This window comes from Rhamphochromis sp. 'chilingali' (assembly GCF_963969265.1).
Source record: "Rhamphochromis sp. 'chilingali' genome assembly, chromosome: 6".
Classification (NCBI taxonomy): domain Eukaryota; kingdom Metazoa; phylum Chordata; class Actinopteri; order Cichliformes; family Cichlidae; genus Rhamphochromis; species Rhamphochromis sp. 'chilingali'.
This window is the reverse complement of record NC_137933.1, coordinates 3,814,813-3,831,836: the sequence shown is the minus strand read 5'-3', so window position 1 is coordinate 3,831,836 and position 17,024 is coordinate 3,814,813. Positions and strand designations below refer to the sequence as shown.

Here is a 17,024-nt window from a genome sequence, read left to right as displayed (position 1 = left end):
TTAGGCTGATTCGCCATGTCGGCCAGCATGCTCACTCGGTCTACCTGCTTGGTGTTGGATGCAGACCTCCAGAGGTGGCGTGAAGCACAGCAATCTACGCCTGTTGAGGCGCACTCATAGAAGTGATAATGTGACTACGATCCGGATGGCACTGCTCAACACCAGCTTATTAAAGAACAAGTCCTTAATCCTAAATGACTTTTTTCTCTAATCAAGGTGAGATTTCTTGTTCCTGACGGAGACTTGGGTACGCCCCTGTGAGTCCTTTTCCTTTTTGGAACTTCTTCCCCCAAACTGTGCCTTTCTGAGCTGTCCCAGGACCTCGGGTAGAGGTGGAGGGCTAGCCTTGGTCTTTAAAAACAAATTTCGAGTACGGCAATTGCCTCCTGCCATGTACTCCAAGGCCACACACTTGATCTGGTATTGTCATATGGTCTGGACATGCACATTACGGATATAAGCGACGCTCGGTCCCAGTCATGTTTGATATTGAACTTTGTAATGTGGAATTGAATTGTGCCAAGTGTGCACAATCCTGAGATTACCAGCTTCTCTGTGGCCTTTACTAACTCTACTTTTTATGATACCAACTCTAATTCAGCTATATCGGTTGATGAATTTTCTAACTCCTTTATTTCAATATGCTCCTCGATTTTAAACACTGTGGCTCTATTAAGGGCTTACCAACCATGGCTGAATGAATCCACCCGCGCTCTCAGGCGTGAATGTCACCGAGCCGAGAGGAAATGGAAAAAAGGCAAACTTCAGGTGTCCCTGGAAATCCTGCATAACTGCCGATCAAAATATCAGAAGACTGTCAAAATTGCAAAAGCCTTCTTCCTGACAGAACTTATTACTGACCACAGTCACACGCCACAAGTTCTGTTTAAAATCTTTAATTCAGTTGATAATCCCTGCTCTACGCCTCCCTGGCGCTCTGTGAAAAATTCTTACATTACTTTATAGATAGATAGATAGATTTCAGCACTAAGGGCACCATATCTACCGGCAGTTAACCAAACCCCAGTTTCTGAATGCTCTATGGTTTTTCAACAGTTTGAGCCTGTATCTTTTTCGACTCTGAAAGAAATTATTGATCATATGAGTAACTCTAATACGCTGCATGACATTCTGCCTTCCCACATTAATAAGGAACCTCTGACTACTATCGGTCTCTCTATTTTACTTCTAATGAACTCTTCACTGTCATCAGGCTGTGTTCCGACCAGTGGCGTGTCCAGCGGGGTGGCACAGGCCACCCCAGGTGCCACCCCAAAGCTAAAACAATAAAATTCAATCAAATGTACGATTATGTTTTAACAGTTAAGCTCGGATATCTGAGTGCAAGTGAATGCAGCATCAGCTTCTGCACTATGAGCATCACGTTAGGAAAAACTATTTTTCGGCAAAAGATAATGAGGAGAGAATAAATGTCCCTGTAAGTAATATTAAGTTTGTTGAGTTTAGTAAACTTCGGTGAAATTAGAATACCAAGGAAAAAAATAACACTTAAAGAATTATTGCAGCCGTCGCATATTTCAGACAGTAGGCTGCTGGGGGGAGCTAGCATAAGAGTTATGAGTTATAAGATATAATCCAAGTCGTAACATTGCTGTGTGGAGCTGCAGATTTGGTTGCAGGTTAATACTGGCAGTGTCACCATGCCAGCTGACTGTACTTCATCACCAGCCAGTGTTGTTCTTTATACATCAATATTACCAAAGTTGACCATAAGGCAGCACTTACACTACACTGTGCGGTTTAGCTAATTTCTCTCATTACTTATCCTATCTGCCAGCTCCATGTTATGAATAGAGTGTAAATCACCCCTGTGCCATGTTCACTGCAGGGATGTGCAGTTCTGGATCTCAAGGCTCCTGTCCTCCCGGTTTCAGATGTTTCCATACTTCAACACAGCTGATTTAAAGAATCATTTACAGACTTCTGCACAACTAGGTGTTTGGGGATTATTTGATTTGAATTGGCTCTGTTGGTATAGGTAACATCTAAAACGTGCATGATAGGGGTCCATGAGGGCCAGAATTTGACATCCCTGACTTCTAGTCAAGGTCATACATCAGGAAAGTTGTTGTTTGTGACATAGGTTTTTGCTTTATTACTTCAGGGCCAACCAGTAGAGATAAAAGAATAGGAAGAATGAAAAGATCTCAAAATATTGAGAATTTCTTTCTTAAGAAGGCTAAAATACACCCAGAAGCAGAGAGCAATGTCAGGGAAAGGTGGACTGAGCAGCAGTCATCATTGTCACCTGTGAGTTCTACAAATGAAGGTATGTGAGAATGAATAAGGAAAATGCAAGGAAGGGCTGTTTATATTGTCAAGTGTTCAACCGATCCTAATATTTGGGGATAAATAATTAACTAAGCAAATATATGTATTGTGGCACATAATTGGAAAGTAAAACAAAATCCTTCTTTAAATAACAGTTTTTTTTTTTAATTTAATGAAATGTAATATTTGTATATTATCCCACTTGTAGTGTTTAAAATCTCATTCTAATAAGAGTTAAAAGCGCATTCGGTTATTAGGTTTATAGGGTTATTGAATTATGGTTAACGCTTGGTAGAATTTTTTTTTAACATTAGATTACATCTGCCACCCTTCTCCAAATCTGTGCCACTACCTGGCCCCCCAACAAAAATTTTCTAGACACGCCACTGGTTCCGACTGCCTTCAAACACACAGCCGTACAACCTGTAATCAAGAAAAGCAACGCTGACCCCAACAGTCCTCTAAACTTCCTTTCATGTCTAAAATGTAAAAACAAATAGTCCCTCTTAGAGACGTGGTGTCAGTGACAAATTTCAATCTGGATTCAAACCCTGTCATAGTACCGAGACAGCCTTATTGAGAGGTTTTAATGATCTCCTCCTAACTGCCGCCCTGTGACTCTAGTCTTATTAGATCTAACTTCTGCTTTCAATACGCTAGACCATAATATTCTCCTAACAAGGCTAGAACATGTAGTTGGCCTTAAAGGTAATGTTCTTTCATGGTTTAAATCATATCTATCAGACAGATACTTCTCTGTCACCATGGGGAAATACTCTTCCTCTTCTTCCCCTGTTAATTGTGGTGTGCCTCAGGGGTCCGTATTAAGTCCCACGCTGTTCTCCCTGTACATGCTGCCCTTGGGACTCATCTTTAAAAAACATAACATCTCCTATCACTACTATGCAGATGATATCCAAATTTACTTTCCTCTAAATTTGGATGCCTCGTCCCCGCTCTCGCCTTTGTTCGAATGTCTGCGGGAGGTTAAAGACTGGCTATCCCAGAATTCTCTTAAATGAAAGAAAAACAGAAATTAGTGCTTTTGATAGCCACGTTCCCCTGGGCCAGCTAACTGATACAATGGGGTCTTTTGCCAGCCACTTTTCTCATTCTGCCAGAAACCTCGAAGTGCTCATTGATAGTTCTTTTAAATTAAACAAGCAAGTATCCACTGTGTTAAAAACCAGCTTTTATCAATTACGCCAAATTTCCAAAGCTAAGCCCTATTTATCATATAAAGAACTCGAAAAACGTATCCATGCCTTCATCACTTTTAGTTTGGACTATTGCAACTCTCCCTCCTTCAGTGCCTGCAATTAGTCCAAAATGCAGCACCACGCCTCTTAACTGGCACTAGAAGGCATGAGCACATCACCCCTGTCCTCGCTAACCTACACTGGCTTCCCGTCAAATATTGCATTGATTTCAAAATCCTTCTGCTCACTTTTAAAATTCTAAATAACCTGGGCCCTAGCTACTTAACTGATCTCCTTGATCCGTACAACGCAAAGAGAGCACTAAGATCCTCCAGCCAACTGCTCCTAATGCGACCAAGGTCTCGTTTAAAAAACGGAGGTGACCGTGCATTTGCCATCGCTGCCCCTAGACTCTGGAATAACCTCCTAGTCGAAATCCGTACTTCGGAATCGATTCAATTGTTCAAATCCTGTTTAAAAACACACTTGTTTGTACTTAGCTTTTGAAACAAATTAGTTTGACTTTCAAATTAGTTTGCCTGCACTACACCATGTTAATGCAATTTTAAGTATAATTGTACTATTTGTACTTTGCCCTGCCTGCACTGCGGTTTTATTGTGAAGCACTTTGATGTACATTAGTCTTTTAAATGATCTAAGAACTGTAACTTGCAGAATTGATTTCTTTCAACTGACTGCTTTAATATGATGTTTAGTATAATTTAAGTATTTTCTATGCTTGGCTGCAGCATTACTAGGGAGTTATGACCATTACGTTTATGCAGTAGCACTACTTGCAAGAAAGAAACGCTAATTTAAGGAGGTCTTCCCCCAAGTTCTCAACAAAAAGGTATTTCAGGTGAAGAGTCTTACGTCATTTTGATTGGCTGACTGAGGATAAACAACAACCCAATGAAGGTGACGTGCAGATCACAGAAGCAGACTTTCATTTTTGCAACTGATCAGCTCTACTGAACCAACGGGTCACACAGATTTTTCCAGGGTTATCATCAAAACACCAAAGTATGTTTTGGAAGAATGGTGGACCATCAAAGTAGTAATGTAACAAAGACAATGTAAAGGTTCATTCAAGCCATCTTGGTCTATATCAGGGGTGGGCAACTCCAGGCCTCGAGGGCCGGTGTCCTGCAGGTTTAGATGTGTCCGTGATCCAACATAGCTGATTTAAATGGCTAAATGACCTCAACATGTCCTGATGTTCTCCAGAGGCCTGGTAATGAACTAATCAGGCGTGTTGACGCAGGGTGAGATCTAAAACCTGCAGGACACCGGCCATGTTGGACCAGTTATTAGAGCAGCAGAAAGTCTGAAAGGCCAAGTTTTGAACAGAAATTGTGCATTTTTCACTACTGGAACTCTGAACATATAAGATTTACTTCTTTACACGAATAAACCTAATAAATAAAATAAAAAAAGGCGCAACACAAATACTACTCCAAAGTCAACAGATTTATTTCCTTTAGCACTGAAGTTGTTCACAGTAACATCACAAGGGAATACATTGCAAATGGTTATCCTGCTCAGTAGTAGCGCTCAGTACCGAAGAGTCCATTCTGTGTGCTCTGGATTCCCACAGTAGAAAAAGAGGAAAGCGAATGATGAAAGGTATTGCTTTAATTTTCCTTTCTGACAACTCAACACACACCCAGATGGGCTGAGTGAGTGACCCAATTGCCAGCAAGGTCCCTCTTTGAGAGAATGAGTAAGGAGAATGCATTGCACGGTTACTGTGTGCACACAGTAATCAAAAAAGAGAAAGGACAGCAAATTAAATGAAAATGTAAAAAAACAAAAAGGCAAATTCAAATGAATGCACATAAAGAACTGAAACGTGTAGAGAAAAGGGGAAGAGGAGAACAATTCCAACGACAACATGCAAAGAAAAGACAAATGCTGAACATGCAAACAACCATACAAGGTCAAAGCTAAGAATAGGGATCCCCTTGTTTTTTTGTGGTTTTTTTCTTTTCTTTTTTAAATAAGCTTGCCAGTAAACTCGGCTTATTTACAGAATGAGTGTTTGGTGAGTTCTGAGCCGTCATATGCGCACGGGGCATGGGGAAAAGGACAGTTATCAACAAAGGGTTTGTTCCTCTCAAAGAGGCTAAAACTACATTCTTAAATTACAGTAAATTATTTTCCCAAACATATATTACAAGGTTTCTTGCATCAAAACCCAGGGAAAGCAACAAACAGACACAAATGTTTTCATTTCTCAGTGGTCAAATAAATTAAACATGACAAAAATATCCTTAAATAATCTGACATTAAGAAACATTCTCTACATCTTTCATATAAATAAACAATAATAAATTAAATTTAAAAAATGACAAAATACAGTAAAGTACAAAAATATACACAGCAGTTCAATATTGTCTGAAACCTGCAGATAATCTAAAAGAACTTGGGGAATAAAAGAGAAAATTTAAAACATACTGAAATGGTGTAACTCAAGACAAGTGTTCAAAGTGCAAAATAAAAAGGAGACGACTAAGCAAAAAGGCCTGGTCACACCAGCAAAATTTCCTGGGCAATGTTAACGGTCAACGCGCTAGCTAGCAAGAACTTGCTAGCGCTAAATCCAAGATGGCTTTTTGAGCATTTTCTATTTTTTACCGTAATGGGCTCTTCCGTCTGAAGTGAGAAACTAAGTTTAGCTAGCAAGTCTGCAGCTAGCTAACTAGCTCATTTAGATTACTATTCATGTACCTCACATTAACAAAGGTTGTTTTGCCGTTATCGCTAGCAGTTGCATTATTTCTTGACTCCCCACGACCTCTGTTGCAGGTCTCTTCCTGTATGTGAGCACCATCTACTGTTACAATGAAACATTTCAAATGCTGGTGTGGCCGTGCCTGTTCGTGAATACAAAAGAAAATATGGCAAAAACTCTAAAACATAATGCCACTACTACACTTTTTGACACTAAGCAGGGACATAGTTTAGTCTGTACAACAGAATAGATCATTCATTTATATAATATTACCACCGCCAACCCTCTTTATCATACTTTTATGGGCAGTCTTTAATTGCAAGAACCCATGTACAGAAACACCACAGAGCGAGCTAAAAGAACCTGCTGCTCACAAAGAAATATGATTTTAAAAAGAATTACAATCCAGCCAGTGTTTGTTGATCCATCCGTCCACCTTTGCTTTCTTCCATCGCTCCTGCATCCCATCTCGATTTCAAGTTCATCACGCGAACAGGTTGTTTATGCCGAGGTGTATGTGTGGGTGCATTTTTTTATGTACATGTAGGAGAAATGGAAGAAAGAGGGAGAGGGTATACATGTGTGCAGACTGACAAACGTCACTGTCTTAAGGCTTTTTTTCTTTTTACAAGTCTTCCAAGACGTGTCTGTGTTTGGTCTGGCGGGGTGAAGTGTACTCTACTGATGCGGCAGCAGGAAGAGACTCAAAGATATAGGGCGGGGGGAGTGGATTCAAGTGGGCTAGGGAAGTGGTCCTCAGTCTTTTCCAGTTTCAAACTCTCCTGGTGCTGGCAGGCCCAGCAGGCCGCTGTCAGCCATCTCGCCAAGGTTAATAGTTATTATGGATGATCCCTGGTGGCAGAGACAAGTCAAGCCATCACACATGTGAGGAGGACACAGAGAGGGACACAAGGTAGGGACGACGAAGCTACATCTGCTACTTATTGTAAAATACTGATCGACCTTTAAACTGAAATAGCCATTCCCATTATTAAGTACAAAATTTATAGGCAAAAAGTAGATCTTCTTGTTTTATTCTTAACTAAAGGGCAAAGTTAGCAGCTCTCCTAATTTCTCTTATTTAATGACCTGATTACTGCTTTCATCTAGTCATGCACAGCTACGGCTCCTTAAGGTTGTTCCTGTGTCCTGCTGCTGGCAGCCATCTTTGTTTTGTCTTTGCCAGGGGGGCATTTAGAGTCATTAGGTGGGGGCTGGTTGGGCTTGCTGCTGGGGGTATGCTTGGTGGGGGAGCTAGGCGTGGCGCCGGGGGAGTGGGACGCTTGGATGTTCTTCTCGTCTGAAAAAAGCTGTTTAATTACGTCAAAGAAGTTACTCAACGGGCTGCCTACACAGACGGGAAGAAAAGAAAAAAGAGAAAGAGAGAGAGAGAGAGAACAAACAACAAATGAGCAATGGGGTTAACATGAGGAGAGGAAGAGGACGTGATGGAGGAATGAGAGGAGTGGAGCTAGGAAAGGAGACTCTTACGACCGAGACAACTGAAGTCAGAGCTTTTGTTTTCAGGCCAGACGAAGAAGAGGTGGCACCAAAACGACACTGGTTGTATCAGGACTTCCATCACTTTTACTGCGAGAGGTTTTTTTGGTCTCTGAGTCTCAGTTTCCCTGCAACATGGAGAACCAACAGGAGCACTGGAAGACATTTTGAATCTTACCATCAGAACCGCGCCACCAAATCTCAGCTGACACCGCAGAGGGAAGAGATTTTAAACTGGAAGTTTATCATGACCTGACGGATACCTGGGTTCAGCTTTTGGTTTCAACAGCTAGCCTAGAGGGACATTTCTTGCGGGGTTTTTAGAGGGATCAGTAAATTGAAGTCTTTGTTAAAAAAAATAAATGACTAAAAACCCAGGACTCAGTGTTTCCTGTAAAACCATAGTACAACTATGAAGCTGTAAGGGAAAAACCAATAGGAACATATGGCTTAAAAGTTCACTTTTTTGCTTCACTGCTGTACACAAGAATGATTCCAAATGGTATAATTTGTGCTCTTTAAACAGCGTTCAATTACATTTTCATAAACCACCAACACATAGACTGCCACCCTCAACAGATGATAATTTTAGCCATTTGAGTCCAAAAGTGTTTCCCCACAAACATTAAAAAATATGACTTCACAGCACAAACGGCTCAAGAACGTATGTCGACAAACCGAAGGGCGAGATCGCAGTGGCTATGTCTAATAAAATGTTTTTGATAAAAAAGCTTAGTCAGCCTGTCGTAACAGGCTTTGAGCCTGCATTACTTTCTAATTTTGTTAATGCAGCATTAACGTGTTATTTAATAAAAGCCACCGTCTGTACTGTAGATGATCAAATAACTGGTTTATTGTGACAGTGAAAAATAAAAAAATGTCCCGATTCTCAGCAGACTCTAGAGATACAGACTCTAAGAGCACTCTTAGTCTTCCACATCTTCCCTGCAACAGAGTAAAAATAGGACAGCATCCTCCTTGTGAATAGAGGAGATTAAAAAAAATTGGTGGTTTTCCCTACATTGATTTTTTTCACATTTGGTGACTGACTGCAGCTGAAACAAGCACAGTGTTTACACAGGACAGCTGGTGAGGGAAGGTCTGCAAACTGTCCCCTAATTTACAAAAGCAAATTACAATCAATCAGAGTTGGTTTGTGCCAATGACTGCAGCTTCTCTTAGAAGCATCTCGTCAGACATGACTCAGCTGTTTGCATCCTGGTTATATTTCTATATGAAGACAAGGTTGCTGAGTGACTTTGTCATTCTGCAGTTAAATCGCTGTCCTGCAGCAACTACATCAGGAATTTCTGTTTAGATCTCTGAGGTTCTGGCTGGACTCTAATCAGTTAGTATACATTTCTGTCTATTTAGAAGGGCAACAGATCTTTACCAGTTTATTAATCTGGCTATGAATGGATGCAGAAGTGGCAACAATGAGTTCATTGCACACAATCACAATAATCATGATAACCGTGCTGCAGTCTCTAACCATTGTTTTTTATTGTGTTACTTTTGCATTAAGCAGTGAAATAAAGGGCGGTAAACCATGTCAGTGCAAATGTCTTCCAAAGCTCCAGTTAACTCCCCATTATACCAACATCCATCACAACAACATTTGATAAGTCTTTTGATCAGTGCTTTTAAACAGCAATGAATGAATAAAACATGCAACAATACAGCACGGTGCACACATTAATACACATTACAGGGTTAGTTTAAAACGGTACATCCTTCAGTGAGCATCTGTTGGTGTTGGTTTTGAATGTGCGTGAAGAGTGAAGGCGTGTCCTGAGAACTTACCATCGTCCCCCTCTGACAACACGCACACATGTGTTCCATTTGTGTCTGATCTTTTGTTCAAGTGAAGTTAAATATGGAGAGTTATAGAGGAGGGGTGAACAACCTGGTATCAAGCATTATCATGCAAAGGCTTAATCAGGCTAGTAAAGCCCCAATGCCAACCTCCAACCCCAAACACACAGAAATATAGTCATCGTATCAAGTCATTGTGTTCCCTAACTCAGCCAAAACTACCGTGGAAACATCACTGACACTACATAGCCCAGTAACTTTGACCAAGTGGCCAATTAGTGGGCCCCACTACATTTAAAATAATCTTTTACATAAAGAAAGATGCCCATTGCCCCTCAGACTGGAGAATTCACTGCCTTCCATCATCGTCCTTATGAAATCATAAACTGGATGTCTCTGTGTTTAGAAAGCTTAATGGTCAGTCTGTGTGGCTTTTGAACAAATTATTTTTTATTGTCCGTCAATAAAAAAAAGTTGTTAAACACTAACAATGAGGCCCTTTTAGATTTGTCAGGTGAAAACCTTTTTAATAGTGCTGTCAGCGTTAATCTCATTAAAATGGCGTTAACGCCAAAACCGCATTAACACGGCAAATCTACGTTAGCGTGGATCGCCCCGTGCGTGGGGCTGGACGGGGCTATCGCATTAACGAGCTAACTGCGCTAACACCTTGATGTCCTGCAGCCCCACGCACTAACTCGCTAACGTAACGCGTTAATGCGGTTATGGCGTTAACGTCATTTTAATGAGATTAACGCTGACAGCACTAATTTTTAACACACTGCTGTCATCATACGTTGTTTTCTTATTGTTCATGACTTTCATCAGTCAACAAAAATTATATTTTTTTGTTTCAGAATGATATATTCATCAAATTAAAGAAAATTTGAAAAAGAAAGACTCAGGAACAAATGTGAATAAGCGGCTACACGAGCATTATCTTTCTGGCACAAACTGAAAGAATTTGAATCTAATTTTTAGAAATAATTTCTATACCTTGCTTAATCCTCTTTTTACGATGATTTTTTGGCCTTTATTGGATTCGGACAGTGAAGACAGACAGGAAAACCGGGAGAGAGGGAAGAAGACATGCAGCGGATCGGACTCGAGCTCAGGATCTCCGGCCACACGGTCGCCTGCTCACCCACTGAGATAAACCTGCGCCCAGACTCGCTTGGTCCTAGCTGAAAAGCTAAAACTGACTAGCTAAAATGAGCCATAAGAAATATTAGTTAATTACATTTTTAAAAAAAAGTTCCTATTCAAAGAGCATTATTAAAATCCAATAAAACTTAAACATGCCTGTGTTACTGACACTGGTGGAGCTTGGGTCAGAAATTGGCTCAGTATGTTGATGCATCACATTGGTTTTGTTTGATTAAAAGAAGTCACTGAGTTGCGCACATTCTGGGCATATTTTTTTTAAAGAGACCAAATTTCAAAAGCCCTCATCAACACTAATGTTTGTCTCAGAATAAACAACTGGAAAAATGAAGAGGTGCCTCTAAGAAGCCTTCCTGTGGATTCAGTTTCTTGTTGTAAAAACCCCCAAAGCACTTTCTACTCCTCATTGAAAATACTCCATTTCTTTCCATTAAAATGACTTGTTACGATGAATTATATTTTATTTGCAGCTCACACGCTCCCAGACACACGTGTTAGTGCAGACAGAGTGTGTTGGTGAAAGGGCCTCCAGGACGTTGCCAGTGTGTTAAAAGCCAGAGTTAAGGTGGTTTGCCGGGAGTTCCCGGACGCTCTGGGCCTTACCACGCTTGGAGGATTTACTGGGCAAAGAAGCTGAGCGCTGAGAGCCATCTGAGAGCAAAGGACAGTGTCAGAAACACCAACCCACGCACTGAGGCCGTGTGCTTCATCAACACATGAGCTGAAGCCCAACATCAGCAGGGCAACACATTACACTCCCTCTTGGCATGAGTGGACTCCAAACACATGAATGTTCAGCTCATTTCTTTCTCCTGTTTGCTATTTTGCGATCCTTCCTTGTTGTGATATTTTCTGTGTTTCAGTCATTGCTAGATTGGTTTAGGTAGAAACACGTCGACTTAATCCAACATCCAACTGAAAAACCTTAATGTTGGGAGTATTGAGCCTACTAACTTATATTCAGCATATTATGGGCGAACCTGCTGCAAACAGTTTAGTCAGCGTGGCGAGCTAGTCTGACGCTCTCGTTCCATTTTTCTATAGGAACCAAACTTTACAGGATGTTGGTGAAATGAGTGAAAATGAAAAAAACACCTAAAGAAAACTGACAGTTAGAAAGAAAAAATCTCAACATTTGTTGGTCGTGTAAGCAGATACTTTCTTAGCAGGGACAAGTGCTGTAAATAAATGTCCTAAAAATGACATCTTACTGTAATTATGGAGTGGATGGATATCTGCAGATGGTGTAAAGTCTTGCCTGATTTTTCTTTTTATGTCCTCAACTCTTTCAGTCTCAAAACAAATATATATGCAAAAAATAAAGCATTCCTTGGTAATGTGGACCGGTCTCATCAAAAACTGTGAAATAATGAGACTTAAAGGCCCAACTGTGCTACAGAGCGAGCGATTTACAGTCTGATCTCTGTTTGCAAAGACTTTGGGTTTAGGGAAGCAGAGAGCAAAACTTCTCTGTGCTGAACGTTCACAATCCTTCCCGATCTTTTAAAAGATGTTGACATGATTGTACAATGCAAGTACGTCCCTCACGTGTTGGTTTGCCCTCCTAATTCAAACGTACCTGAACCTCTTTGTTGTTGTTTTTTAGAAAGAACAATCGAACACGACTTTCTGACAAAGCTAGCATGGACTGGATTCGAAAAAAGAAGACAAAAAGAAGCTAGTGCACCACTGTGACTGTTCTAAATCTTTGGGTAAGAAGTAAAATCTAAACATCATCATTAGGGCTGGGTTTTGATGATCGATTTATCGATTAAAATCGATTCTAGCTTGGATAACGTGATATCGATTCATTAAAATCCTGAATCCATTTTTAAATAATCTCAGGTTGAACCTCACAAAATTTCTACAACCACCAAACAGCTAAAAGAGTAAATGAGAGCAGGAACACGGATTCTGCTCAAAGACATAAACACAAAACGCGAAGCCGCCAACGCATCAGAATCAGTGAGCTGTCGCCTTTATCCCCCGACGGCACGAACACGGACATGTCGTCGGGGCTGAAAGCCGACAGCTCGCTGGTTTTGAAGCGTCGGCAGCTCGTTTTGTGTTTACGTCCTTTTTGCGCTCGATTCTGAAGCTGCAGGTTTCATCTCTCTCCGAACAATACTGACTGAACCAGCAGCAAAAGACGATCCAAACTACGCTTCACATAAACATAGTCATGAATTTCCTCTGACTTTTGCTGCTTTGCTTCCACCACGATAAAAATCACACTGCATGTAGAGCTCTCTCTCAGGAACAGTTTCCCATCTAAAAATCCGTTTTTTGCATTATTCGCTTACTTATTACCCACAAGTCTACGGTGTTGGCCGCTGTTTTTTTTTACTTACTTCTGACAAGAAAGCCTCATTTCTGCTGTTCAATACTGAACAAATGTAAACTTTTTAAAATTTTAAATTTAAAATTGCAAAATGCTGTGTCTCTAATCAAACCTCTGTAACTTTGCTAAAAACCCCGACCAGGAAAACGCCTTCATGTTTTTCTGTGTTTTATCTTCAGTTACTTTGACACAAAGGCCTCTGCTGTGATGCTCACACCTTTGATAAAGTCTCACAAGTGGCAGCTTTCTTTTTATATATATAAAAATATCGATATGTACTGATAAGTGATCAGAATTATAATATTTCTGACTGTCTGAGGCAAAATTTCCCCGATTCAAAATTGAATCGAATTGAATCGAATCGATTCGGGACCTTGTGAATCGGAATTGAAGCGATTCTAGAAATCAGTGACGACCCAGCCCTAATCATCATCATCATCACAACTGTGGGGCCAAACTAAACAACCACGGGGAGAAACTTGCTCCTCTGTAGCTGTTTATCAGCAAGAAAGTGAGAAATAGGCTGAACATTCACATGGCTGACATTTCTTTACATTCACCTTCCACAACCTTGCATATATACAAATACACACAGAAGCCCAGAAGACTGACGTCTTTACAGCTGTCAGGGGTTTAGCACATTTTATCACACATGCAGATTTGCCTTCTTCCTGCTGCACAGAGATCAACACACACCATATCACATACATGTTTGTTCGACATACACTGTAGAGCATGCTTTCATTTTAGTACCAGACAGTCACGTGTGTGAGTGTGTGTGTGAATGGCAGCTCACCCAGAACCATCAAGACACATTCGTGAGAAACGCGACACAGTATGGAAATGCTGGCTCTCCCCAGTAAAGAGGCCAGTTTGCAAAACTGCGTGTGTGTGTGTGAATGTGCATGGTTCTGGGCTTTCATTCAGCATGCGAGCCATTCAAATCATCCACGAGGCTTTAGAGGAAGCTGTGGATGACAGAAGCTGGGTGACATGGAGAGGCAGGCCAAAGGGAGAGAGACAGAGAGATAAGAAAGAGAGAGAGATGTGGCTCATTGGCACATCTACATAATGGTGGAAGCGACTGAGGCTGTGCATACAGTGCGTGATAGCAGTTCCCATCTGTGGCAGTAACTGTTGATAGTGGGTCCTTTAAGCTGAGTGTGCGATTCCTGCAGGTGGACATCTTTCACAATATCACTAATAATGATCGTGACTGGCTGTTTGGCAGAATCATCCATTTCAAAACTTAGAGTGACTACTTTTACGTGTCAGTGCTCCTGTGTGTGACGCTAAGGTCAGGTTGTAATTTCTCTGTTTCACCACAAGAGGGGACCATTATCAAGTAAATAACCACAGATAAAACAAGAGGAAGACCACCAGGATACCACACTGACAAACAAAACTAACACGGACAGCTGGAGAACACAGACTTTCTTTTCTTCCATATTTTTTTCCCTAATGTTTCCATCTATATATAGGCAGCCCCCAAAATAATGGCAAACGTCCCAATCACATCAAAGGTTTGAAAGAATTGTGGGATTGTTCCAGCGTGTTGACACTAATCAGACAAATGTACTTTTCTCCTTCTTGCAGACGAAAATGCTGCATGCACAAGCAGCTAATCCACAAATGAACAGTTGTAAACATCCATTAGCCGAACCTACAGTTTGCTTGGGTGTGTGTGTGTGTGTGTGTGTGTGTGTGTGTGTGTGTGTGTGTGTGTGTGTGTGTGTGAGAGAGAGTGTGTTTCTGCTGAGTCAAGTGTGAGGTCAGAGCCAAGCTGCTCGTCTATGTTGAATTATTTACAGTTTGAGATACACTTCTTAGTGGCTGTAATCAGTCCTGTGAATGTGTATATACATCTCAGTACATAACACTGCCATGTAGACTGTGTGTGTGTGTGTGCTGGTGTGTTGACGTGCACACCATGGTATGTGGCAGGGACATGCACGTGGAAATGCCGTGTGCTAAAAGCAGTGCGCCGGGCTAAGCTGAGCCGAGGTGGGCCGCAGGAGGGAGGGAGGTTGTGAGGGCGTGGAGGGTGGGGGTTGTAGGCGTGGTCGAGGACGAGTGGCGAGGGACTCCACTTACCGGATATTTGTGGCTGGATGCCAGGCTGGTCGTTGGAGCTGAGCAACTGGGCCTGGATGGTCTCCACCACACGCTTGAAGCGTCGGCTAGGGCCTGTTGAGAAACCGGGTCCGTGTTATAATCCAGACTTGACACTGTAGCCACAGGGCTGCAAGGAGTACTTAAAAAAGCAATACTAGGGGTGCACGAGTGGTTTTTGCAAGCATAATTTCAATATTGTGTGTTTCCCACTGAATTCATTTAGTGTTAGCACTAGCAGTCCACGGGTTCAGCTCAGCCAGCAGTCACAGCAGATGTAAGCCCACATCACCTGATACCACAGGCAAATCTCTGATGGCTGTTCTGTTTCCTTTTGGCTTTCTACTAAGTGCAACCCATGATTCAGTATATTGAGCAGCAGTAATCTGAACTATTGTTTGTAAGACTTTCTCAGTCTCTCACACCGGCTTGTTTGGAGCGTTGTCTCAGTTTGTTGTGGTTCCTATGCATTCACCGATGCACGGCTCTCTTAAGGTTCAGCAGCATTTCAGGCTGACTTCTGGATTTGGTTCTTTTTGCTGGCTGTGTTTGGGATCACTTTCCTCCTAAATGACACCATTTTGGCTAAGCTTTAGCAGCTGGCTCCAGATTTAACACTTTAATACTTGGGTACACAGAGAAGTTCATGGTCAACTCAAAAGCTGCAAAGTTCCCGGTCCTGTGGCTGTAAAACAAGCCCAAATCATCACCCCTCCCCCACCAACAGCTGGACTCTGTGCTGTCCAATAACATGCCAAACATCTTGGCCTTGTGTGCCAAAAGGGCATCGTACAGAAGTACTGTGGTCCTTTCAGAACATGCAAACATGAGGGCTTTCTCCTGGAAACTTTCCACTGAACAGTCTTTCTCAGTGCAGAATGATGGGCTCAAGCTGTTTGGAGAGGCCTTTTCCAGATTGATGGACAGCAACAGCAATGTAAGAGACTGCTAAACCTCTTGCGGGTAACCTGTGTTACCTACGTGTGCTATAGATCGCAGGTTTAGCTTCAGATAATAAGCTTTCCCTGGTGTGTGAGTAACACATACATAAACATGCTGTAAGTGGTAGCTACAGTAAGTTACTCCAAATGGTTGTAGGTTGTGAGCAGAACAGTCACTGAAAAGCACAGTGCTGTGTTCAGTGTCACAGGAAAGAAGAAAACAGTCCCTGTTCGTGTTGCTGAGGCGTCCCAACGAGTTCTCCAAAGCAGAAATGTGCATGTTTGTTCCTGTTTAATATACCAGCGGTGTCCGACTCCAGTCCTCCAGAGCTACCGTCCTGCAGCTTTTAGATGCGTCCTTGTTCCGACACACTGGAGTTGGACACGCCTGACCTACACTCATTCACCAAACACTTTTTTAGGTACACCTTGCTACGACTGGGTTGGACCTCACTGTCACAGATTCACCAAGGTGCTGGAAACATTCCTCAGATCTATGACACCAATCTCTCGCTCCCCCACAGATCTAACAAAAAGACCCCAGAGGGGTAGACTGAACTCCTTGCCATGTTCAAGAAAGCAGTCAGAGATGATCTGAGCTGTGGCAATAATAACTGGTACTACGGTAGGATGGAGTCATGCATTCTTGCTGTTTACATGCAATTCTGACTCCAGCCTCTGAATGCTGCAGCACTCCATGTAAAATTATTAAGCTCTTCAGCATACGCTGGTTGCCATGAGTAGTTATTTGAGGTTGCTGCTGGCTTTGCTGTTCCTCTGACTGGGATGATCACCCAGTAAACTGCTGCTCACTGGATATTTTCTCCTTTTCTAGACTGTTCTCTGTAAACTGTAGAGAATCTTGCCATGCTTAAAATCCCCTTTTGCCCCATTCTGATACTCGACTTGAACTTCAGCAGGTCATC

General features: G+C 41.8%; 1 protein-coding gene across 9 annotated transcripts in view; it reads right to left on the bottom strand.

The window, feature by feature from the left end:
• Positions 1-4,963: 4,963 nt before the first annotated feature.
• LOC308397951 (serine/threonine-protein kinase BRSK2-like) overlaps positions 4,964-17,024 on the bottom strand; it is a 158,572-nt gene continuing 146,511 nt past the window's right edge. For 4 of the 9 annotated variants that reach the window (XM_080884239.1, XM_080884244.1, XM_080884240.1 and 1 more), the window contains exon 18: positions 7,441-15,232. In XM_080884239.1, coding sequence (XP_080740365.1) covers positions 14,847-15,232 — 386 coding nt within the window. In that variant the 3' untranslated portion in view covers positions 7,441-14,846. Of the gene's footprint in view, positions 15,233-17,024 lie in introns of all 9 variants that reach the window. The other 5 variants (XM_080884242.1, XM_080884246.1, XM_080884241.1 and 2 more) reach the window with 5 other exon arrangements.